Source organism: Theropithecus gelada, chromosome 12, assembly GCF_003255815.1.
Source record: "Theropithecus gelada isolate Dixy chromosome 12, Tgel_1.0, whole genome shotgun sequence".
Taxonomy (NCBI): domain Eukaryota; kingdom Metazoa; phylum Chordata; class Mammalia; order Primates; family Cercopithecidae; genus Theropithecus; species Theropithecus gelada.
The window spans coordinates 79,902,590-79,929,749 of record NC_037680.1 but is presented as its reverse complement, the minus strand read 5'-3'; the positions used below and the strand labels follow the sequence as shown (position 1 = coordinate 79,929,749).

Here is a 27,160-nt window from a genome sequence, read left to right as displayed (position 1 = left end):
AATATTCAATAATTGATAAATCATTAGCAAGTAAATTTAACTATAGGAAACTCACTGAGAATAAGCACACTATATGGGGATATTTGTAGTTACAAATAAAAAATGATGCTTTTACAAAATAACTGACATATAGTTATGATGAATATTTGTTAAAATTAAAGTAGTTTTATTGTTTGAGCCTATATTTCATTCTTTTGTAAAGGCTCTTATGCATTGAAAATCTAAGTCGTGGTCTTGAATCTAGATTTGGAAGAAATGAATTTTCTTATTCCTATAGAGTGGTAGATAGAATTGCCAAAGATGGGCTTTCAATAATAATATAAACATCACTTTTGAATGATAACTTTATCCTCTTTTTATTTACTGCCTTTTGAAAAATCAAATTTGGTTTTAATTTGTTTATCCCTAATGGTAACTTCTCAATCAGCTGGAATGAAGGAGAACCAAAGTAATCCCCAACAGCATGAGAAATGAAATTACTGATGCTAGGTTTTACCTCAGCAGGCTTGCCAACACCCACTACAATCAATTTGCCGTCTTCTAAACCTACAAGAATATGGCTGCATTCTTTGGTTACACAAACACAATGGATAGGCAGTCGCATAGCTAATGGATTGATGCTGAGATTCAAACTAGAAGAGAAATAAAAAATACAGACATAATTACATGGATTTATAATGAATTCACAGAATTTTATATCTGGAAAATAAATTAATGCTCATCTAGTTCTGGATTCTAATTTTACAATGTGGGAACTTGTGTCCAGAAAGTCTAAGTGACTCACACAAGGGCCTGTATTTATAGCATTACTTAAAAACACTTGATAAGCAGATCTTTTCTCTATTTTTGACATCTATTTTTCTTCTAAACATATATAATCAAACAAAATATCAATAAAGCAAACATGAACCTAAAATATAAACATTTTCTTGACTTTCTAGAGAATCTTACTCTTTTTTCAATTTTCCAACCCATTCTATTATTACTTCAGTTTTTACATCTTATTATTACATTCGTCATTTATCTAAGGTAGTCTTTACGTTCCCTTTAGAGAGATTAGAGGGAAGGTGAGAGACAAAGTAAGGAACACAACAGTTAGATAGGATTTTATATGGATACTAACTAGATTCTTATCCTTAGTGTTATTCCTAAAACAGATAGAAATAAAGTTCCTGTACCAGTCACTGTTCTCTGAGCCTCAGACTCTCAGTGGGCATTTGTTCTAGTCTTGCTCTGATCTTATCCCTGAAATGCAGCACAGTACACACCAAGTTCATTGCTGTTCCTATGTCTTTGTGCTTTATTTCCTCACATATTGACTACCTCCATCTCCAAAAGAAGGCCCTCCCTGTCTTTTCATGTCCATTTAATTCCTACTAATCCTTCATCAAGACTCCTCTGACTACTCAGATCCATGCTAATCCTTAATGTCTTTAAAACTTCTTGTACCTGTAACTGGGACCATATAATTTAGCTCTTAAACTGTTCATAACAGTACACAAATATTGATATTTCCCCAACTAGTCTTTTTTTTTTGAGACGGAGTCTTGCTCTGTCACCCAGGCTGGAGTGCAGTGGTGCGATCTCGGTCACTGCAACCTCCGCCTCCTGAGTTCAAGTGATTCTCCTGCCTCAGGCTCCTGAGTATCTGGGACTACAGGTGCCTGCCACTACATCCTGCTAATTTTTGTACTTTTAGTAGAGATGGGGTTTCACTATGTTGGCCAGGCTGGTCTTGAACTCCTGACCTCAAATGATCCACCCACCTCAGCCTCCCAAAGTACTGCGATTATAAGCGTGAGCCACCACACCCAGCCTCCAATTGGTCTTAAACCCCTTAAAAACCATTATTATGAGTAAGCATCACAGCACCTAGGCACTCTCATGCTTATTGCCCTGTTGATTCATAAGTGAGAGGTGGATAAGAAGCCCAGAAATCTTGGGCCAGGTGCAGTGGCCCATGCCTGTAATCCCAGCACTTTGGGAAGGCTGAGGTGGTTGGATCACTTGAGGTCAGGAGTTTGAGACCAGCCTGGCCAACATGGTGGAACCCTGTCTCTACTAAAAATACAAAAATTAGCTGGGCATGGTGGTATGCACCTATATTCCCAGCTAACGTGGAGGCTGAGGCAGGAGAATCACTTGAACCTGAGGCAGAGGTTGCAGTGAGCCAATATCATGCCACTGCACTCCAGCCTAGGTGACAGAGCAAGACTCAGTCTCAAAAAACAAAACAAAACAAAACAAAACAAAACAAAAACACATATCCACTACTCCAATATCTCTCTCCTTCACTAGATCGAATGACAATAGATCCCCCTACCAATTTTATATACACATATGCATAAATATGTTAAATATACTCTAGTTTAGTTTACTACAATTAAAAAACTTTATAAAAATTCAAACCATCATTTGGACAAATTTCCAAATCCATAATTCAGACTTGGTACTATGAACATTTTTTTCTAGCTCTACATATTTAAAACATTTCTTTTGAGACAGGGTCTTGCTCTGTTGTCCAGGCTGGAGTGCAGTGCTATGATCACAGCTTACTGCAGCAGTGACCTGGGCTCAAGCAATCCTTCCACCTCAGCCTCCCAAGTAGCTGGGAACACAGGCACATGCCACCATGTTCAGCTAATTTTTAAAGCTTTTATTTTTAGTAGAGATGAGGTCTTGCTATGTGCCCAGGTTGGTCTTAAACTCCTGGGCTCAAGCATTCCTCCCTCTTTGACCTCCCAAAGTGCTGGGATTACAGGCAGGAGCCACTGTGCCCAGCCTAAAAAATTTTTTTATTGTGGTAAAATATATATAATGTAAAATTTTCTATATAATAAAAAATGTATATATATACTTCATTTATGAGTCCAGGAATACTTTAGCTTCTCCAATTTTTTATACTTGCTAAAAGACAAATTTTTGTAATAAATGATAAACCAAAAGATTAAAAATCTTAGATCCTGATTTTCACTCTAGACTAGAAGTACTGCCACCTTTTCTTAAGTGATACTTCATTGGTTTTTATTACTTACCTGTGGAGATCTCTTATAGACAGGAATCCTTGTAAGCTGCCTGTGACAATGTGTTCTCCAATTATACATATATCTGATACTTGTTCCTTCAGGATTTGAGACCCTAGATACTTGCCATTTATAGAAAACAGATGTAATGCATTCTTATCCTGCAAAGAATTAAGGAAAATTTAACAATTTCAAATAAAAACTGAGTTTTTATATTACCAGTTAAAACTCTGACTATAACAGAATAATTATTTGGTTTAAAATTCTGGGATAAAAATATGGCTATATTTAAAGACCAAGTGTGTAGACAATATTATTAAAGTGATTTCAAATCAGATTGCCAAGTAAATATTAAACGAGAAATCTCACTCTCTCCAAAGAATTAAAATCTCATTCAGCCCTCCCCAACACCCTACATTCTTAAAACAAAAGAAAAGAATTCCTTTTCTTTTGAGATGGAGTCTCGCTCTGTCGACCAGGCTAGAGTGCAGTGGCGCAATCTTGGCTCACTGCAAGCTCTGCCTCCCAGGTTCACACCATTCTCCTAACTCAGCCTCCTGAGTAGCTGGGACTACAGGTGCCCACCACCATGCCCGACTCATTTGTTTTTTGTATTTTTAGTAGAGATGGGGTTTCACTGTTTAGCCAGGATGGTCTCGATCTCCTGACCTCGCGATCTGCCCGCCTCGGCCTCCCAAAGTGCTGGGATTACACGTATGAGCCACCATGCCTGGCCTTTTTTTTTTTTTTTTTTTGAGGTGGAGTCTTGCTCTGTTGCCCAGGCTGGAGTGCACTGGCATAAACTCGGCTCACTGCGACATCGGCCTCCTGGGTTCAAGCAATTCTCCTGTCTCAGCCTCCCTAGTTACTGGGACTACAGGCATGCGCCACCATGCCCAGCCAATTTTTGTATTTTTAGAAGAGATGGGGTTTCACCATGTTGGCCAGGCTGGTCTGGAACTCCTGACCTCAGATGATCCACCCGCCTCAGCCTCCCAAAGTGCTGGGATTATAGGTGTGAGCCACTACTCCTGGCCCCCAAAAATTCTTAATATTGAAAAAGCTTAGGCTGGTCATGATGGCTCATGTCTGTAATCCCAGTGCTTTGGGAGTCGAAAGCAGGAGGATCACTTGAGCCCAGGGGTTTGAGACCAGCCTAGGCAACATAGGGAGACCTTGTCTCTACCAAAAATTAAAAAAAACTAGCCAGGTGTGGTAGCACATGCCAGTAGTCCCAGCTACTGAGGGGGCTGAGGCGGAAGGATCAGTTAAGCCCAGGATTTTGAGGCCAAAGTGAGCTATAATGGTATCACTGATTGTGCCACTGCACTACAGCCTGGGCAACAGAGCGAGACTATTGTCTCAAAAAAAAAAAAAAAAAGGCCGGGCGCGGTGGCTCATGCCTGTTATCCCAGCACTTTGGGAGGCCGAGGTGGGCGAATCACAAGGTCAGGAGATCGAGACCATCCAGGCTAACAATGGTGAAACCCCGTCTCTACTATAAATACAAAAAATTAGCCGGGTGTGGTGGCGGGCCCCCTGTACTGTAGTCCCAGCTACTCGGGAGGCTGAGGCAGGAGAGTGGCGTGAACCGAGGAGGCGGAGCTTGCAGTGAGCCAAGATAGCGCCACTGCACTCCTGCCTGGGTGACAGAGCAAGACTCCGTCTCAAAAAAATATATATATATACACACATATATATATATACACACACACACATACACACACACATATACACATACATTAATTAAATAAATAGTGATGTCACTGAAAGGAAACAAATACAAAATTGAGGGCTTATTTATATCCTGCCTTATGCAAAAGGAATTTCAGTTGGCTATCATTTCCAATTTCCACTTAAGCTTAAAAAATCCTACATAATCAGAAATTATTCTGAAATCATATATTATACAAGTCAATAAAAATCCCAACAATAAAATACTAATGTGAGGCTACGATTGTGGTAGAAGTCCATCTAATGTTAAGAAACAAACAACTGAATGATGAAAGAAAAACATCCTCTTTAAAATATGGTGTTTTTTCCTTCTTCAATAAACCTCGTCTATAATGTGGGGAGGGAAAGATACACTATTGGGAGTCTACCTCTATTGCATGAAAGGTCATGTACCTTGAGGGTGGTCTTTTCTTCAATGCTGGAGTAGATAACAATATGTCCTTCCCAAGATATAGCCAAATTAGGAATGGTCAGGAACAGAGAACTCTCACAAGGTGGTCGTAAAGTCCTCATGTACTGACCTTTCTGAATGGTATGTATAATCACCGTTCCATCCTACACACAGGATATATCAGAAAATGAAAAAGACAAAGAAAAACAACAGCAAAAAGGAATAAAAGTAGAGTGGGCCAGATAAAGAAATGTCGGAAAGGAACCAAGAACATGATTATTCCATCAAGGACATATGCACCTTAGGAAAAATTCCAACTTTGAAATTTCAAATAGTATTTTATTTCCTAGAATGCCCTCTTCCCTTAAATAATAAAATGAATAAAATCCCAAAATGGCATTCAGTTTTTTATTTTGCAAGGTCTATTCTACTTTTGCAAAGTCCTATACAAATATGGTATAACATTTCTATACTTTTATCAATTCCTCTGAAAAACATTTTAGTTATAAATGTTGGTAATAAATTTGTAGATAAATTAATTAGTATTTCTTAAAGGTGAAATCTTACCCTTGATCCCGACACTGTCATGTCTAGCTCAGTGCTGATGCCGACACTCAATACCTCATCGGTGTGTCCATAAAGAATCTGAAAAGGTTTAGATGCTAAGCCCACAGGAACACCTCCCTAATAATAAAAGAGAAAAGCAAAGGTAAAGGTGGTTTCTTGTTTTCTGTTTTTCATAAGGTTTATTTAACCTTCTAATCACATTTAAATGAAGGTTCATTTAAACCTTCTAATCACAAACTAACATTGCAACTAGGTACCTACCATTGAGTCTATTCATAATAGTACTCATTCTTACATTTCTACTTGGATTTCTGAATTATTCTCCATCTCAAAAACTTAACTAAGCTCAAAACCTTAACATAAATTGTTGCAGTGTTGACAGTCTTGGATTAATTTTTCCAAGTATGTTATTTCTCCTTTTAATCTACAGATTTATTCTTCCTTAACTTCAAATAAACTTTTTGTGTTATATCTCTGAATAACTTTATTTTTTTGAGACAGGGTCTCATTCTGTTGCCCAGGATGGAGTACAGTGGCATGAACATGGTTCATTGTAGCCTCGACCTCCTGGACTCAAGTGATCCTCCCACCTTAGCCTCCCTGAGTAGCTGGGACCACAGGAATGTACCACCATGCCTGGCTAATTTTAAATTTTTTTGTCGAGATGAGAGTCTTGCCATGTTGCCCAGGCTGGTCTTGAACTCCGGGACTCAAGCAATCCTTCCGCCTCAGCCTCCCAAGGTGCTGGGATTACAGGCATGAGCCACCACGCCTGGCTGAACAATGTTTCCATTTATTGGGATCGCTGCTTCAGGGACATCAATTTTCTTTATGCTGACTGTCTTTGATTTTTATAGCTATCATTCTTTCTCTAACTGCTTTAAAGTTACTTTTTTATTGGCATTCACTTTGATTACATCTTTTTTTCCATGCTACTAATTTCATTTGCAGCCACATCAAATCTCTTTCTTGCAGTTTCTGCTTTAGGTTTGTTTGCGTTTGTAATGGTATTTTTTTATAGGTCTTGGCTGCAGCCCTTTGAAAAAACATTTGTGGGTACACAGTAGGTATATATATTTACGGGGCATATAATGGTATTGGTTTTAATCTCAGCTTCATTCTTCTGCAACCTTCGTTTTCATCTTATAATGCTATTTTATCATTTCATCTTTGATCTTCCATTTTATTGAACTGCCATTCTTATGTTTTCCTAGTAACACAATTGTATTGCAAAAATTGCTCTCTGAGTCATCTTCCAGAAGAAAGACTCTTTCTTCACATCTTTAGCATGCTTTGTCTTTAGCATACACATTTGTATGTTATTTGTTTTATTTGAATAGTTGCTATTTGTATTTGTGATTATCCTAGACAACTCTGCCCAGACCTTCTACCTGTTCCATGCGGTGTACATTAATTCCCCTTGACACTCTGCTACCTGTGACACATTTGTCTTCCCCTGTGAGTATCAGTCTGAGTGCTTAGTGCACTATATTTAACTTTCAAAACTCAGGTAATTCCTTATGGAAGTAATTCCAGTTCTAGAGAAAGAGGAGCCTTTCCTAAATTTATTTGGTAAAGACTGCATATCCCCATACTAAACATGATAAAGACAGAACAAAAATATCTGTTTTACTTAAGAGCAGAGAAATCATTAAAGTACTAGCTAATAAGATACATCAGTAAAGTGTAATAACAATATACCATAAATTATGTGGGTTTATTATAAAAATTCAAGGATGGTTCAAACCTAGGAAATTTCTCAACATATATAATACATTACATCAAGAAAAGGTAAAAGGAAAACTATAAATAAGATAAATGGGGAAAAACACCTGTAAAGAACATTATTGGAAATATAAAATTAGAACATGGACTGTGGATTAGCTAATGGTATTTTATAAATGTTAAGCATTCTGATTTTGGTAACTTCGCTGGGTTTATGTACAAGATTGTCTTTGTTACTAGAAAATACACACTGACCTATTTAGGGGTATAGGCATATGATGGCTCCAACTTTTTTTTTTTTTTTTTTTTTGAGACGGAGTCTCGCTCTGTCGCCCAGGCTGGAGTGCAGTGGCCAGATCTCAGCTCACTGCAAGCTCCGCCTCCTGGGTTCACGCCATTCTCCCGCCTCAGCCTCCCAAGTAGCTGGGACCACAGGCGCCCGCCACCTCGCCCGGCTAATTTTTTGTATTTTTTAGTAGAGACGGGGTTTCACCGTGTTAGCCAGCATGGTCTCGATCTCCTGACCTCGTGATCCGCCCGTCTTGGCCTCCCAAAGTGCTGGGATTACAGGCTTGAGCCACCGCGCCCGGCCGATGTCTCCAACTTTTAAATGGTTAAAAAAAATAAGATGTTGTAAGAGGGAGATACTAAAAGAGACTGCTAAGACACATGATATAAAATTACTACTTTTGCAAATTTTTTACAAGTTTGAAATTTCATTAAAACTATAAAGTTACCAAAAGAAAAAAATAATGGCAGTGTTTTCACTTAAATGTGAAAAACACAACTAGTGAAACCTAACAGCAAATACTATACTAAATGGTAACATTGGGAAGGCATTTTCATCAAAATTAGATGAAGGCGGGGATGCTCACTATAATTTTGCTTACCTTATTGTATTAGCTAATAATGTAATATGGTAAGAAAATGAAATAATTAGTATATTAGAAAAGATAAAGCAAATCACTTTTATTTTCAGATCACATGATTGTATTATCTCCCTTATCTTATTTTCAGGAAATCCAAGAAATACTAACAACCATGAGAGATGATAAGAGGATTTGGCAAAGTAACTTATAGTCAAATCACTATATAGCTTTTCTTTATATTAACAATAATCAGAAACAAAAATGATTTTAAAATCCCATAAAAAATAGTAATAGAAAACATGATAATTTGTTTTTTGTTTTTTTTTTTTTTTTTAGACGGAGTCTCGCTCTGTCGCCCAGGCTGGAGTGCAGTGGCTGGATCTCAGCTCACTGCAAGCTCCGCCTCCCGGGTTCACGCCATTCTCCTGCCTCAGCCTCCCAAGTAGCTGGGACTACAGGCGCCCACCACCTCGCCCAGCTATTTTTTTGTATTTTTTTAGTAGAGACGGGGTTTCACCGTGTTAGCCAGGATGGTCTCGATCTCCTGACCTCGTGATCCACCCGTTTCGGCCTCCCAAAGTGCTGGGATTACAGGCTTGAGCCACCGCGCCCGGCCGATAATTTGAAGTAAGTATCACAAGGTATAGGCTCTAAATGAAAAAGAAAGAAATTTTATCAAAGGACATAAAAAGGACCTGAAACAAACATGGAAAGACACTTCCTATTTCTGTAAATAAATAACCATAAAAATATACCAAATTATCGGGAGGCGGAGGTGGGCAGATCGCTTGAGCCAAGGAGTTCGAGACCATCCTGGGTAACATGGCAGAGACAATCATTTTGTCTCACTAAAAATACAAAAACTAGCCAGGCGTGGTGGTGCATGCCTGGAGTCCCAGCTACTTGAGAGGCTGAGAAGTGAGGATTGCTTGAGCCTGGGAGGTCAAGCCTGCAATGAGCCATGATTGTGCCACTGCACTCCAGTATGGATGACAGAGTGAGACCCTACCTCAAAAACAAACAAACAAAAAACAAAACAAAATCCCAAACCAAATTAACACATAAATTGAATACAATTTCAGTAAGGCTAAAATGGAGTTTTGTTTTCTTTTTTTTTTTTTTAAAAAGAGGGTATGGGGCCAGGCGCAGTGGCTCATGCCTGTAATCCCAGTGCTTTGGGAGGCCGAGGCAGGCGGATCATGAGCTCAAGAGTTCGAGACCGTCCTGGCCAACATAGTGAAACCTTGTCTCTACTAAAAATACAAAAATCAGTTGGGCGTTGTAGTGTGTGCTTGTAGTCCCAGCTACTGGGGAGACTGAGGCAGGAGAATCACTTGAACCCAGGAGGTGGAGGCTGCAGTGAGCCAAGGTCGCGCCACTGCAGTCTAGCAGGACGCGCGACAGAGCAAGACTCTGTCTCAAAAAAACAAACAAAACGAAACAAAAAACAAAAGAGGGTATGGTTAAAACGTAAGTTCATATGTAAGAATAAACACCTATATAAGACTAGCTGGGACCATTACACTTTAAGTGTAATGCTTTCTATTCAGAAGTAAACAAAGCCTTATCCAATGTAGATAAATAAGTTATCAATAATTTAAAGATTGTAATATAAGAAATAAAACAAAAAAAAATTAGAAGAAAACAAATTTTTTTTTTGAGATAGGATCTTGCTCAGTCACCCAGGCTGGAGTGCAGTGGCAGGATCTCAGCTCACTGTAGCCTCTGCTTCCCTGGCTCAATCAATCAATAAATTAAAGATTGTAATATTTATTTATTTCCCATCTCAGCCTCCCACGTATTATAGCTAGGACTACAGGCATGTCCCACCATGCTCAGCTAGGTTTTTTAAATGGAAGAAAATTTCTAGATACTTTTTATAAATTTGTAGTGGGAGAGAGCCTGTTAAGACAATGCAGAAGACATAGAAGCTGGCCAGTTGCAGTGGCTCACGCCTACAATCCCAGCACTTTGGGGGGCTGAGGCAGGCGGATCACTGAAGGTCGGGAGTTTGAGACCAGCCTGGCCAACATGGTGAAACCCCATTTCTGCTAAAAATACAAAAAAAAAAAAAAAGAAAAAAGAAAAAAGAAAAAGTAAAAAAAGCCAGGTGTGGTGGCACGTGCCTGTAATCCCAGCTACATGGGAGGCTGAGGCAGGAGAATTGCTTGAACCTGGGAGGTGGAGGTTGCAGTGAGCTGAGATCATGCCATTGCACTTTGGCCTGTGTGACAGAGCGAGACTCCATCTCAAAAAAAGAAAAAAAACAAAACAGAAGCTATTTAACAAAAACGATACTTCCTGGACCCATATTATTATAAGAATGCAATCAGGTTGATGAAAACCATAAATCTATAATTTCTAGTAGTCCCACAAGAAAGAAAGTAAAATGTTACTATGCTAAAAGACAATAAAAATAATTACTGTTTTCCTGGGAGAGGTAAGAAGGAAGAATCTTTGGAAAGCAATAGGGAATAAGGTAATGAATCAGACAGTGAACCTAGGAAAAAATGTGGTGACTTGGACAGGACAAAATGTGGGTAAAAAGAATACAAAGGAGCTCAGTCACTATCAGAAAACAATTCGATGTCCTAGTAGAACATTTTGCTAGTATTTTCAGGGTCAATCTCTGATCTAAATCAAGAACATTTAAATGTGTGACTACCTGTTGTGTTATTTGCCATATCATACATGTAGTATCTCTGGAACCAGAAATCAAATGTATTCCACAGTAATCTGTAGCTAAGCAAGTCACAATATCTGTAAGAAAAGGAATTAAATAAAATGAAATGCCTCATTTTGCTAAAATAGAACTTTAAGAGCAATTTTTGTTAATGTTCAAACTATTCCTAAATCAGTCATGCCAACAGGGAGGAATGTAGGCATGGTACTGGAAAAGCATTGGGGAAGAGAGCCACAGGAAAGCAGCAGAATCAAAATCACCTTGGAGAGCTTTCTTTGAAATTACCCTCCTCTGAGCATGAGAAGTAGACATGCGGCGTGGGGAATGACTACCACAATCTTGGGAGGAGGTTAGATAGTTTGAGATAGATCCCCAGTTAATTTTCATATGCTTCTTTGCCTTCTCATCCCCATTCACCTTCTACTGCCATTGGGAACTGTAATCCTATAGAATATATGTCCTTAGAAAAACTGCACGTACTATACTATAAATTCACGATACAAATATACTTTTCCTAAACTGCAAACAGCTGAGGTAAGTGATATCTTAGGATTGACTGGTACAGAATTAGCAGCAGACTCCATTTTCCTTCCCCAACAGGTTTATTAGAAAAAAATCTACTCAATGTTTTATTCTTATATTGAAGATTGATACACTAAGAAGTAGCAGATTAAAACTACATTCAACAATTTTATCACTCTCATGTTTAACTGTTAACATAGTAAGAGGGCAGTTGATGTCTTATTTAATGACAGCAGATTTTGTTACCATTTTGTCTTAAAATTCTTACTTTTATCATTCATTTTAAAAAAAAAAAAAACTTAGCCTAACATTTCCAGATGCTATGAAGCTGTATTTAATTTATATGGTGCTTTATTATACCCAAAATACATGAGGCACTCCTATAGAAAGCATATATTTATAATCTTACACAATAAAAAAGTTCACTAGGCTTAAAAGGTAAAATTTAATGCTCTTTACGAGGAGCATGTACTACTTTTACAGTTAAGAAAAAAATAAAAATTTTGAGTGTTTTTGGAAAAAAAGCTAATGCTTACCCATATGCCGGATGATGTGTGAGATAATTTTGCCTTTTGTAAGTGACATCACTTGAATGCTATTATCCCAGTATCCAGCGCTGAAGAGCAACTTTGCATCATGTGATACTACAAATAGCTTAGAAGTGACCTCTAGCCCGGGAGCAAAAGGACCATTCATACTGCGCTGAGTTCTGTAAACACAATTAAGTATCAGACTGTTCCTTAAAAGATCACTTACACTGATACAAACTGTTCTTTTTAAACCTCTCTAAAAAAGAAATAAAAACTTAGTCCCAAATGTCCTATTTGAAATGTCTATTAATAAACGATAGACTTGCAGAAAATACGTTACCTCACTGTAATATTTTTCATAAAATAAGAATATACACAACAATCTCAAGTGCTAAGCAAAAAAAAGTTGAGATCAGTGAAAGTATGAAAAATGCTTAAATCTTGGATTTCAAAGACAATTTAATAAAATTGGCAATTTTGTAAATGGCAGCCTTAAAGTTTAAAGTCTAGTAAAAAACTAGACAGGATATGCCAGGACTAGGAATATCAGAAATAAACTTAAACCAGGGATGTCCTACACAAGGTGACGCATAGGAGATAAATCAGGCAGATAAGTGTGTATCTAACAACACTTAGGATGACTGTTCTCCATTTGAACCAAAGCAAGCATGCTGGTTTTGTCAGCTTCCAAGTGCAATACCTGTGAGCTTAGCCAATCTAGATTCTTCAGAAAGACAAGTGATTGCAACTCAGTGTGTATATAGAAAACGAAGGCTAATTCTCATACTCTAGCTATAAAACTTTATTGTTCGATATTAATTTGCTGAGAATATGCTTCTTGCAAAACATAACAGTACTATGTGGGATAAGAAAGAAAAAAAGACATTTTCCCTAATCTCATGAAGTTGTATTCTAGTTGAGGAAGACAAAGATACAATGATAATAATTACAACATTTTAAATAGTTTTCAAATATATGGTGTAATTTGATCCTCAACACAGAGTGTGATTTTTTTTTTTTTTTTTTTGAGACGGAGTCTCGATCTGTTGCCCACGCTGGAGTGCAGTGGTATTGATCTTGGCTCACTGCAAGCTCTGCCTCCCAGGTTCACGCCATTCTCCTGCCTCAGCCTCCCGAGTAGCTGGGACTACAGGCGCCCACCACCACACCCAGCTAATTTTTTGTATTTTTAGTAGAGATGGAGTTTCACTGTGTTAGCCAGGATGGTCTCAATCTCCTGACCTCGTGATCCACCTGCCTTGGCCTCCCAAAGTGCTGGGATTACAGGTGTGAGCCACTGCACTGGGCCATGATTTTTGAATTTTATTTTAATTTTAATTTTTTTGAGACAGAGTCTTGCTCTGTTGTCCAGGCTGAAGTGCAGTGGCACAATCTCAGCTCACTGCAACCTCTGTCTCTTGGGTTCAAGCAATTCTCCTGCCTCAGTCTCTTGAGTAGCTTGGATTACAGGTCCCCACTACCATGCCTGGCTAATTTTTGTATTTTTATTTTTATTTATTTTTATTTTTTTGAGATGGAGTCTTGCTCTGTCGCCCAGGCTGGAGTGCAGTGGCGTGATCTCGGCTCACTGCAAGCTCCACCTCCCGGGTTCACACCATTCTCCTGCCTCAGCCTCCTGAGTAGCTGGGACTACAGGCACCTGCCACCATGCCTGGCTAATTTTTTTGTATGTTCAGTACAGAAGGGGTTTCACCGTGTTAGCGAGGATGGTCTTGATCGCCTCACCTCGTGATCCACCCGCCTCAGTCTCCCAAAGTGCTGGGATTACAGGCATGAGCCACCATGTCCAGCCAATTTTTGTATTTTTAGTACAGACAGGGTTTTGCCATGTTGGCCAGGCTAGTCTTGAACTCCTGACCTCAGGTGATCCGCCTGCCTCAGCCTCCCAAGTTCTGGGATTACAGGCGTGAGCCACTGTGCCCAGCCATGAATGTGATTTAACTAGAAAAAAATATAAGGAAACAAACAGGACAACTCAATGTAAGGGAAACACCACTTTAAGTTAGAACATAACTTTTGGAGATTAAGACACATAGGTCTTATTTTTAAATAATAAGGTAGAATAAAATTACAAGGAAGTCTGTTATTCCTAATGTAATTGCATTTTTATAACTGATATTATGGAAATTAAGTTTTGTATTTAAACCAATATAAATTCAGGACATAACTTAAAAATAAGGGAAGGTTGTGGGGGGAGGGAATGGAGGGAGGAAGGAAGGAAGAAGAGATAATCTGGATTTCAAAACATTACTTTCAGGGCTAGGTGGCCTATAATCCCAGCACTTTGGGAGGGTAAGGCGGGTGGATCACTTGAGGTCAAGAATTTGAAACCAGCATGGTCAACATGGTGAAACCCGATTTCTACTAAAAACAAAAATTAGCCAGAGAATCCCTTGAGCCTGAGAGGCAGAGGTTGCAGTGAGTGGGGATTGCGCCACTGCACTGCAGCCTGGGTGACAGAGCAAGACTCTGTCTCAAAAAAAATAAAAAAATATTTCTTTCAGAATAACATGAATCAATTAATCCAGTTTTTTTTTTCCTGGCAATAAAGTACCTGGTATAGCTGTTTTGCTTTAATTATTCATTTACTTACTTTGGATTTGTCACAGTTTGATCCTTGATGAATGTAAAGTAATTAGAAATGTTTCTGTCATAAGGCAACCATCCATGGGTTCCAATAACAGAATTCATGCTTATTGTTATCTGTAAAAGAACATATGAAGACTCAAATTAAATGAAATATTAAGGAAAGCAGCCCAGAATAACCAGATGCTCACATGACATTGGCATTTATCACTTAGGGAATACTGTGAGACTGTGTACTTCAAACATGAAACGCATTAGGAACATCTTAAGATAATTCAAACAGAAAAAGTTCTTTGCTTATCTTTTATTTTCACTCCGTTGCCCAGGCTGGAGTGCAGTGACATGATCTCAGCTCACTGCAACCTTCAGGCATGTGCCACCATGCCTGGCTAATTTTTGTATTCTTTGTAGAGACATGGTTTCACCATGTTGCCCAAGCTAGTCTCCAACTCCTGGGCTTAAGTGAGCCTCCCACCTCGGCCTCCCAAAGTGTTGGGATGACAGGCATGAACCACCACATCTGGCCTTATTTATCTTATTGTAAGAAAACTTGACTTTTTTTTTTTTTTTTTTGAGATAGAGTCTTGCTCTATCACCCAGGCTGGAGTGCAGTGGCATGATCTCAGCTCACTACAACCTCCTGGGCACAAGCAATCCTCTGACCTCACCCTCCTGAGTAGGTGGGACCACAGGCATGCACCACCATGCCTGGCTAATTTTTTGTATTTTGGTGGAGATGGGGTTTCGCCATGTTGCCCAGGCTGGTCTCAAACTCCTAAGCTCAAGCAATCCACCCACAGCCTCCCAAGTTCTGGGATTACAGATGTGAGCCACTGCGCTCAGCCCAATTTATCTTTCTTTAGGAATATTATTTTTTCTCATGATTTCAAAAGTTTATTAGCAGTTATTAGCTGGCAGGTAGAAGAAATTTAGGGACCAGTCTTACCATAAAAATGTAATATATATCATTTAGAACATAAATCAGAAGCAGAATTTACAATGAATTGTTAAGGTCTCCCTGTAGTGACAGTCATAGTGAGTAAGTTCTCTTCTCTTCAAAATGAAAAGCCTTTATCTTCTTGATTATAAAAGTTAACAAGTTACCCCACACAAAGGAAATTCTGGTAACTTTAAAAAACACAGGCACTTTGTAAGGCTCAGGTGGGAGGATCACTTGAGCTCAGGAGTTTGAGACCAGCCTGGACAACACAGCAAAACCTGATCTCTACAAAAAATACAAAAATTATCTGGCCATGGTGGTGTGTACCTGTAGTCCCAGTTACTCAGGAGGCTGGGGTGGAAGGGTCACCTGAGCCCAGGAGGTCAATGCTGCAGTGAGCTGTGATCAGCACTCCAGCCTGCGTGACAGGGTGAGACTCTGTCTCAAAAAAAAAAAAAAATATATATATATATATATATATATTTATACATATGTATTACAATTGATATTCACAATATTGCCACTGCTCAAAAAGTACTATTACTATTTTTGTATATCTTTTTATTTTTATTTTTATTTTTGTTTTACTTAGAAGGAGTCTCACTCTTGTCATGCAGGTTGGAGTGCAGTGGCGCGATCTTGGCTCACTGCAACCTCCACCTCCTGGATTCAAATGATTCTCCTGCCTCAGCCTCCCAAGTAGCTGGAATTACAGGCGCCTGTCTCCACGCCTCTCTAATTTTTTGTATTTTTAGTAGAGACGGGGTTTCACCATGTTGCCCAAACTGGTCTTGAACCTTTGACCTCAAGTGATCCGCCCGCCTTGGCCTCCCAAAGTGCTGGGATTACAGGCGTGGGCCACTGTTCCCAGCCTATTTTTGTATATCTTTTTAGATTTTATTTTCTGAGCAAATGTTGCCCAGGCTAGTCTTGAACTCCTGGGCTCAAGCAATCTGCTTGTTTCAGCCTCCCAAAGCACTGGGATTACAGGCATGAACGACCGTGCATAGCCAAAAAGTGGCTTTTAAAAAATATTTATTTCCTCTTTTTTTTTCTTCTTCTAAGTTGTAATGAATATAGACATGGCAGTGTAAAAAAGGTAAAAATCAACTTACCAGTAACTCAGGGCTGCCTTGAGACATAAAAGAACGATACTGATTTTTGGGGACGGTGGCCTTTAATAGTGGAATACCATCACTAATCCCCTGTAAAATAAAAGAGGTTTAGTGGCTGGTTCTGCTCATCTTTATTAGGTACAAATTACTGAAAACCATTTCTTTAAATAAGGATGAATCCTGTGACACATCATTTTACTCTCTTGAAACATCTAATCAATTAATTTAAAATGAAGGAAAGGAATTATATACCATGTATAGGTGGCATACTTGAAACTTCTGAAACCCATCACCTTATATTCAACTACACTGCTTTTAAAAAGAGACATAGATTTCAAAGAGCAGCAATAATTTAAAACAGCCAATGATTTAGGATCTATCCTAAGTTATACTGACATAAATATAAAGCAGAAAATATGGATCATATAAGATAAGCCAAATGAGAAAACTGGTCATAATTTATAGAAATTTCCTTTTGGGTCTAACTTTCAAAAAACATATCTAATCCATTAACTGGGATACTTCCTGAAAGCCACAGTAGGACCAGAAAATAAAGACAGCACTCAGAAAACATCTGCCATTATCTTATAACGATGTGAAAGAGAACAATAATTTGAACTCAGTTCCTTGATGTGACAATAGTTCACAAGTGATATCTAATATTTACTAGGTAAATGATAACATTATTGGGTATGCGCTATGTATCAGGTGTTGTTCTAAGAACTTAATAGGAAGTAAGTAACAAATCATAAAATTCATTATAATTTATAGAATTATAAAAAGTTGGTGATTATCTTTTCTCTTCATGTTGTGAATTAATCCAGAGAAGAATGACTTGCATTTGAACAAGGCAAAATGAAAATGGTGCCTGAAAAAAATCCATTTATTAAGCCCTTGTTTTCACTACTACCTCTACTTTCTTCACAATTTGAACACCTAGGAAGAGATGACCTACAAAAGGCCTTCTCTTTTCATATTAATATATGGGGAAATACCTCTTACGAGAATGAAAAGGGATTAACAAGTTATTGGTACCTAAGGAAATCAATTGTGTTCTTTATACTGATCCAGATACTGAATGTGTCCTGGAGAAAGCTACTATGTGACATGGTGGGTACAGAGAAGGGCAAATGTGTTGCTGCACCTGCAGATGGAACTTGGAATGTACTATATTACAACAAAAGTCACAAATGATTAGATAAGATGAAAATAGTTCTATTGGCATTATATAGTATTGCATGTCCATCAGATTATGGATCAAATAGGGTCTCATGTGTTGTTTTACATGCAGTAAAGAGTTAACAGAGCAGTCCTGAGACTGCCATCATTATTATAGAAAGGCCTACTTGCAAGACTGGCCTTTGGTTGGCATCTGGGACTTGGCTGGCAAACAGTTCCTCCTTACACTGATATAAAACTTTCCCTCAATGACAAGGGTGGCTCACTACACCTAGACTGTTTGTGCAAATAGTATGGTTTATGCTAAACACTTGTTTTTCTTCTGGAGTCTGGAATTTTGGTATGTGCCAGGCAGAGGGGTGTGTATGCGACCAGCCTCCAATAAAAACCTTGGGCACTGGGTCTCTAATGAGCTTCTGTGATGACAAAAAATGTGTTTCCACATTTCATTACTGAAAGAATTAAGTAGGTCTTATGTGACTCCACTAGGAGAGGTCTCTTGAACACTTGTGCCTGGCTTCCCCTGTACTTCACACCATGTGCCTTTTCCCTTTGCTGATGTTGCTTTGTATCCTTTCACTGTAATAAATCTTAGCCACGAGTACATCTACTTGTTGAATTCTGTGAGTCTTTCTGGCAAATCACTGAACCTGGGGATAGTCTTGGAGTCTCCCAACATATCCTGGGAATTGGTTACAATTTCTGAGCATTGTTTTTATGTGTTCTGAGTTCTACGCACCTAACTCAGATACTTTTGGAAACAACCAAGTTTGCAGAATTTGTACTGCAACCCTAAATAACTATTTCAGTAAACATGGATTTAGGAAAAGAGTGACAGATTAATTTTGAAATGCTTTCACAAACACGTGAAAGCATTTCCATACCAAAATGTAGTGGTGTACCACATAAAAACGTTTAATTCTTATATCAATTAAAAAATACAGTGATGCTTACAATACTGTTCATTTGAGTAAAATTTATTATAAAACTTTAACTTTTTTTTTTTTTTTTGAGACACAGTATTTTATTTTTTTTGAGACAGAGTCTCGCTCTGAGTGCAGTGGCATGATCTTGGCTCACTACAAGCTCCGCCTCCCGGGTTCACGCCATTCTCCTGCCTCAGCCTCCTGAGTAGCCGGGACTACAGGCGCCCGCCACCACGCCCGGCTAATTTTTTGTATTTTTTAGTAGAGACGGGGTTTCACCATGTTAGCTAGGATGGTCTTGATCTCCTGACCTTGTGATCCACCCGTCTCGGCATCCCAAAGTGCTGGGATTACAGGCGTGAGCCACCATGCCCGGCCAAAGCTTTAACTGTTATAAAACTCATAAACATTTTTTATACTACATTATCAAAAAATAGAATTTTTTGATAATTGATTTTCCCATGGTTATTGAATCTGAGAAACATGCTGCAGTGATACTGTAATGCAGGGTTTTACAAACTACAACCTGTGGGACAAAGCCAGCCCACCACCTGTTTTGTAGGCGGTGGGTGAGCTAAGAATGGGTTTTATATTTTTAGATGATTACATTTTAAGTGGCTATATATGTACCTACAGAATATCTTTGAGTTTGCCTTTTGGCCTGCAAAGCCCAAAATATTTACCAGTTAGACCTATCTCACTGCTGCACACTTTTCAAATGTTATTATTTGACAGAAGAAAAAGTTTACCAACCTCTGCTGTATTGCAGAGACTGTTCAATGTATATCTTCAAACTTACTAACTTTTTATTTTCAATTTTCTTTTTGTGAAGGGTCAATGCTATCTGTCCTAACCACATTCACAGGTATGAATGCATTTTATAATCACATTCTGAATTACTGCAAGTAATTTAATATGTACATTTAAACATTTGAATTTTTTACTTAAACTCTTTCAATTACACCATTAACTACTCTTGTTTTACTAGACTACTCATTCTATCAATTAACAATGTGACTTATTAGGATCTATTTTATATATGAGCAGACATTATAATTAAGAGCTATTAAAATATTATCTCCATCTACATATCATCTCGATTGTCACAAGAAGCATTTTAAATCAAATTATTTATTCTTCTTTGTCAGGAAAATGTGAAGTAGATGAAAGAAAGCCAAGAAAAACAGTTCAGACTACCACTCAGCAGCAAACAAAAACTTCCAATAAAAATGTTTTAAAAATCCAACAATAGATTATTACTGTAAAATTTACTATCTTAAATTAAATACTATAATCCTTACTTCCCATTAAATAATAAAAAGACTTTAAAATGTACAGAATTTAGAGAAAACTTTTTTTGATATTACCAAGTTGGATATTACCTCTATAAAAAATGACTTGAGTTCAGGAAGGTGTTGAAACAGGTTTAGGGTTGAAGTGTCTATTTTGGTCGGCTTCTGCACTGCTTCTTCTGCTGATAATCTTGGAGGGTGTGGTTCCTTCAAAATAATTTTAAGGAAAAAACAATTCCATATCTATATTATTAATCTGTCACTATGTTCCTTCATATACACTAGGCTCTAGCTACAATGAATTACATACCATGCATTGTTGAAAATTCTAGGTGTTGGCTCAGACTAGTCTCTTAGCAGAGTTACTACTTTCTTCATTTCTTTGGAAACACCACTTCTACTTTAAAGTTTTTCTTACTGATTATCTCTCCTAAATTTTTAAGTCAGAATGTATTATTCTCTTTTATTATTTTTCCTTGGCAAATAATTTATATTTTAATTATAACTTATTTATTTCTATGTTGGATTACATATAGTTGTTTATGGTCTGTCTTCCCCAACTAGATTATAAGTGCCTTAAAGCTAGAGAAGCTTTATTCATTTTTGGATTTCCATACTAGACCAGTATCCTACACATGTTAGATGCTTGGTAAAATTAAATGTAGTATTCAAAATTCAGAATGTATAATTTGGATGAATCTTTAATTCCTTGACAAGATCAAAATGTCAACACTGGTCAGGTGTGGTGGCTCACACCTGAAATGCTAGCATTTTGGGAGGCTGAGGTGGGCAGATCACTTGAGGTCAGAAGTTCAAGGCCATACTGGCTAACATGGTGAAACCCTGTCTCTACTAAAAATACAAAAATTGGTCAGCCATAGTGGTGTGCACCTATCGTTCCAGCTACTTGAGAGGCTGAGGTAGGAGAATCGCTTGAACCCACAAGATGGAAGTTGCAGTGAGCTGAGATCATGCCACTGCACTCCAGCCTGGGTGACAGTGAGACTCCATCTCAAAGAAAAAAAAAAAAAAGTCAATACTATCAGAATCAAATTATAGGTACTGCTGCATACTTTTCAAGTAAATTATTATTCTTCCTCAACTTTTATGTCAGAAACACAGAACAGTATCACCTATATAAATATGAAATAAATGGCAAGTAAAATGAATATTTCAAAGGCACAGTTAAAAGGCAAAACAGAATTCTATCTAAAGTAAATTCTTGCATCTCTACAACAAAATATTGATTATAGGCAATAGATGTGAAAGCTGTAAGTACGAAAATATTTAGCTTTTAGACCAGGCATGGTGGCTCACACTTGTAATCCCAGGACTTTGGGAGGCTGAGGCAGGCAGATCACCTGAGGTCAGGAGTTAGAGACCAGCCTGTCCAACAAGGCGAAACCCCATCTCTCCTAAAAATTAGCCAGGTGTGGTGGCGGGCGCCTATAATCCCAGCTACTTGGGAGGCTGAGGCAGGAGAATCGCTTGAACCCAGGAGGTGGAGGTTGGAGTGAGCCGAGATCGCGCCATTGCACTCCAGCCCAGGCAACAAGAGCAAAACTCCGTCTCAAAAAAAAAAAAAAAAAAAAAAAAAAATTAGTTTTTAATAGATATTATTCATTTTATTTCAAATCAAATAATGATTTTTGTATCATTTTTATGACAATAAAAACTAACAGCACCACTTGTAAAACAAAAAGAAAAGTAAAAGAGGTGTGAAAATATGATAGCATCTATTTCAAAGCCCTTTGAAACATTCTGTTTTAGTCTGTTACTTTTGCCTTCTGACTGTACCAGAAGGTAAGGGATAAAGCATTGACTTCATATATGACTATTCTGTAAAAACCAATGTTGGAGGTTCCAAGCAAACCATTGCTAAGGAACAGTAACAATTACAAAGTTTAGCCCAATTACTGTATTGACAGAAGGACACCTATAAGTTAGAGCTTAGATATACTACTGTTGTAATAGCTGTGGTGATTTCAGTTCAATACTGTATTCAAGAGAGATACAAAGATGATTAAGAGAAAGTTGCTGCCTTTAATGTATTTATAATGTACTGAGGCAAATGGATAAATATACAACCTAAGGCAGAAAGTATCATAATTAGGTAGCAAATAAAGGCCCATAAGAACATTTTAAGAGATCTAGTTTAACAGGGGGCTTACAGCTACTAATTCAGAGGAAACATGGCATGCGAGAAAGGCTCTGGAGTTAGATGGTCAGGCATATAATCCTAGTCACTTTCTTGTTGTGTAAACTTAGAAAAAAGTATTTAGTTTCTCAAAGGCATTATAGGCTAGGTATTACTTTCTGTGAGGCTTGGCTTTATCTCCTGAAAAATGAGGATAACTGAATTTTTACTGTGAAGATTAGGTGAAGATTAGGTAAAGTACCTAACAAACACAGTGATTGCTTAAGAACAAATCTAGTTAATAAATTTTTTTTTAATGTATTCCACATCACTAAATTCATATACTGAAAAAGATCAAGACATCTTTGAAAACTAACATTAGATTAATTTCCATGAATCCAAACCCGTGTGTTATCAGGAAGATGATTTAATTTCAGATACTAGTATGGGGAAAGAAATATATGTAGTATTTTTAATAATTTGATTCTACATTTTAAATATTCTATAATTCGATTCTTAGGACTGGGTTTGGGCTCTGGAAAGTAAGTGCCTTTTTGGGCAGATGTGAGCTATTAGAAGTTTTACATGTGGAATGAGTCCCAATATGAGGACAGTTTTAATGGCATACCCTAATTGGTACTCAGTTTTTCCTCTTGGAAATAATAAAAGACTTTCTGAGCAAATAGAAATCTTTCTGTAACTGAGAGTAATTGGCTATACATATGGATCTTGACTGCAATATTTTGTTATATACTTAAATCTACTTCTTAAGTTGACTTAAATCTACTTCTTAAGTTGTCGATAACACATATGACTTACCTTTAATAACTGACAAGGTGTTTGCCCAAAATTATTAATCATCCCTTCTAAGGCTTTTCTTTCTTTCTCATCTGTTAAGGCATCCAGATCCACAGCTCCTAAAACCAGGAGAAGAAGTCAACTTACTACAGAGTGAAAATAAATCAGCAAGCCACATCATTGATTAATGTAACAGGCTCACTGGTGTGTGTGTGTGTGTGTGTGTGTACACATATATATATATATACACACATTTTTTTTTTTGAGACAGTCTTGCTGTGTTGCCCAGGCTGGAGTGCAGTGGTATGCTCTCGACTCACTGCAACCTCCACCGCCTGGGTTCAAGCGATTCTCCTGCATCAGCCTCCTGAGTAGCTGGGACTACAGGTGCATGCCACCACGCCCAGCTAATTTTTGTATTTTTAGTAGAGATTGGGTTTCACTATGTTGACCAGACTGGTCTTGAACTTCTGACCTCATGTGATCTGCCTGCCCCAGCCTCCCAAAGTGCTGGGATTACAGGCGTGACTTACCACCCCAGCCTCATTGGTACAGTTTCAATAAAATATTATTCTATTCTTCAATTTATAACATTGTGAAAACGTAATTTTAAAAAATCAGCAACTCATCAAACATTAAATATATGTAAAAATTAGCTAAAATATTTTAAGCAATTGAAAGTTAAATGATATTTTATGAAGGTTTCTACTGGGGGAGGGGTGGTGGGTCATGCCTGTAATCCCAGCACTTTGTGAGGCTGAGGCGGGAGGATTGCTTGAGACCTGGAGTTTGAAACCAGCCTGGGCAACAAAGTGAGACTTCATCGCTCTAAAAAATTTTAAACATTAGCTGGGTGTGGTGGTAAGGCAAGAGGGACTGGTTGACCCCAGGAGTTCCAGGTTGCAGTCAAGTATGATTATGCCACTGCACTCTAGCCTGGGTGAAAGAGCAAGACCCTGTCACAAAATAAAAAAAATATATATATATAAGTTTCTTTTGCAAAAATATGAACTATACTCAGAGTATACCTAATTGTTTTGGTCATAATAGCCAAACTCAAACAAGAGTAATAACTACACAAAAATACTGCTTTAAGTTATTGCTTGAAACAAAGGTTTTGAAAGGTAATATTCTGGTTAACTGATTATACTCAGCCACATCTAATATGGATTGTTACATGACTAGTAATTGGCTAAACTAGGTAAGTCCAAGCTTCTAACAGCCATGCAATACTTTCTCCTTACAAACCTATTACCTGAATGGATACGGCATGGCAAAAATATGCTCATTTACCAAAAGTCTCTCACTGTATTCACATTCACATAACTTCACAGTATTCACCATCTTTAGAACTATTAGTCTACTTAAGGATTAGTAAAGAACTACTTTTTAAAAATCATTTTAAGGCCATCAGAAAATACTCTTGATTCTGAGCAAAATAATGTCATCATATGTATCATTTGAAGAATTTGTTATTTGTAATTTCAAAGGCCTTGTTTCAAAATCTGCTACTGTTTAATACTGAATATTTAATGTTTGACTCAACTGAATAGGACAAATATGTTAGAGATCAAAAACTTTTATGATGTTAATAAGTGACATTTATAACTAGACTGGCATATACACACTTAACTACTATTACAAAAACAGCAGCAGTCTCTTAATCTTTCAAGTAAAAAGACGTTTTGAAAATGTAGTCTTTCTCATATTAAATAGGCCCAAAATAACTGTAAACATATATTAAACAATAGTTTCTATCACGGTAAAGCAAGAGAAAAAGTGTATAGATTTATACCTTCGTAACTACAATAATAGAAAACGTTGAGTGCCTCTACTGCAGCTGGTCCCCTCTGTTTATAGCCAAAGATCAGATCTATCCATTCATGAAGATGAGCTGAAACATATTCAGACTCCTAGGAAAAGAACAAATTTAATAATTAATATAGAGATATCTTCCAACTGCAATGTAAATTCGATTCTTTAAAAAAGTAAGAACAAATGAAACATTTCCACACACAAATCTTTCTGGTGGCAAAATAAAATTATCTCGAAATAATGGCAAACATTTATTCAATATCTACTACATATATTAACTATTCCTATCTACTATAATGTAGATATATTTATTAATATTAATACATGCATTTCCGCTGGGCGCGGTGGCTCAAGCCTGTAATCCCAGCACTTTGGGAGGCTGAGACGGGTGGATCACGGGTCAGGAGATCGAGACCATCCTGGCTAACACGGTGAAACCCCGTCTCTACTAAAAAATACCAAAAAACTAGCCGGGCGAGGTGGCGGGCGCCTGTAGTTCCAGCTACTCGGGAGGCTGAGGCAGGAGAATGGCGTAAACCCAAGAGGCGGAGCTTGCAGTGAGCTGAGATCTGGCCACTGCACCCCAGCCTGGGTGACAGAGCCAGACTCCGTCTTAAAAAAAAAAAAACAAAAAAAAAACCAAAAAAAACCCATGCATTTCCTAATAGGCAAATAAAATACAAATATGCTTATAACAGCCCAAAAATAATAACAAAAGAGCTAAAAGACAGCTATGGAATGCATCTCTGTGGTAAAATTTCCATTGAAATAGTTGTCTAGAAATTCAATTCAAGAAAAAAAAAAAGATCAATTTAAGGAAACAATGAAACCACACTTAGGTGGACAAAATGGCTGCAAATCATTCTCTCCCTCACAGTAACCACTTACTAAGAGGAGGACAGGGTGGCAGGTAGAGACCTCCTGGAAATTACTAGCGATAACTTGAAAGACAGTGAGGAAATTGTTATTGGAGACAGGAGAAAACGGGACTCATGTTTTAGTTATATGAAAGAAAGAATGAACTCATGAATTTGGGTGTACAGACTTCCAAACAGAACATTTTAAGTACCATTTGGCTTCCTTCAGGCGCCTATGATAAAGTATGAGAGGAGTAAGATGGGTTAAAAAGTGAACTATTTGATTTTTTTGTTGGGGGGGACGGAATCTCTTGCTCTGTCACCCAGGTTGGAGTGCAGTGGCGTGATCTTGGCTCACTGCAACCTCCGCCTCCCAGAGGTTCAAGAGATTCTACTGCCTCAGCCTCCTAAGTAAGTTGGGATTACAGGTGCCTGCTACCACACCCAGCTAATTTTTTGTATTTTCAGTAGAGATGGGGTTTTAACATGTTGGCCAGACTGATCTCGAACTCTTGACCTCAGGTGATCCACCTGCCTTGGCCTCCCGAAGTGCTGGGATTACAGGTGTGGGCCACCATGCCCAGCCAAAAGTGAACTATTTGATTTTTAAGCACAATTTAAAGAAAATATAAAAAAGCCAGATATTGCTGGATTCAAAAATAAAACCATTGCAAGAGCCAGGCATGGTGGCTCATGTCTGTTATCCCAGCACTTTGGGAGGGCAAAGCAGGTGGATCGCTTGAGCCCAGGAGTTCCAGACCAGCCTGGGCAACATGGCGAAACCCCCCTTCTGCTACAAAAAATTAGCTGGGAATGGTGGTATGCACCTATAGTCCCAGCTACTCAGGAGGCTGAGGTGGGAGGATCACTTGAGCCCAGGAGGACATGGCTGAAGTGAGTTGTGATAATGTCACTGCACTCTAGCCGGGGGACATTTCTCAGTCCCAGGGTCTCTAGAGGGCAAAGACTCTCGAAATGAGAAATTGCCTAAGGCAACTATCAAATCAGAATGTCACCGGTAAAATATGGTCTTGGATAAAAGTTTAGTTCAAGTGTTTGGCTGTAAAATAATCTGTTGGAACCTCAGAAAGATTTAAGGTTGTACCCCACAGACCCACTCAACTAGAAAATAGAGTGTCTAAGAATCTTAAGAGCATTTTTCCATAGTAGCCGCCCATCCAACCCAAAGTAGAGAAGGGACTGTTTTGTAAAGTAATGTTGAATGGCTTTTGTCCAATAGACCTGACACATAAGAAACCTATAAGGTTTTAAATGGAATTAGACTAGTTTAGAGTAAAAGAGAGAAACTGCTTAAAAAAGAAGAGAGATCTTTGGCTTTCAATTCACTGTGGTTAGGAAAGAGGCTGACAAAAACACTCATGTAAACGAAGTTTTGTTTTTGCTTTTGTTTTAAATGGAATAAAAAGAATGACTTAGTGAGAGGCCAAAG

General features: G+C 38.0%; 1 protein-coding gene across 1 annotated transcript in view; it reads right to left on the bottom strand.

The window, feature by feature from the left end:
• The window catches only part of NBEAL1 (neurobeachin like 1), a 205,206-nt gene that overhangs the window by 4,361 nt on the left and 173,685 nt on the right, over positions 1–27,160 (bottom strand). The window contains exons 44-54 of the mRNA XM_025405096.1: positions 24,834–24,951; positions 23,060–23,157; positions 20,194–20,310; positions 16,707–16,796; positions 14,659–14,768; positions 12,051–12,223; positions 10,975–11,069; positions 5,716–5,832; positions 5,151–5,312; positions 3,036–3,184; positions 497–632 (exon numbers count right to left, since the gene is read on the bottom strand). Of these exons, the coding sequence (XP_025260881.1) occupies positions 497–632; positions 3,036–3,184; positions 5,151–5,312; positions 5,716–5,832; positions 10,975–11,069; positions 12,051–12,223; positions 14,659–14,768; positions 16,707–16,796; positions 20,194–20,310; positions 23,060–23,157; positions 24,834–24,951 (1,365 nt within the window). The remainder of the gene's footprint in view (positions 1–496; positions 633–3,035; positions 3,185–5,150; positions 5,313–5,715; positions 5,833–10,974; positions 11,070–12,050; positions 12,224–14,658; positions 14,769–16,706; positions 16,797–20,193; positions 20,311–23,059; positions 23,158–24,833; positions 24,952–27,160) is intronic.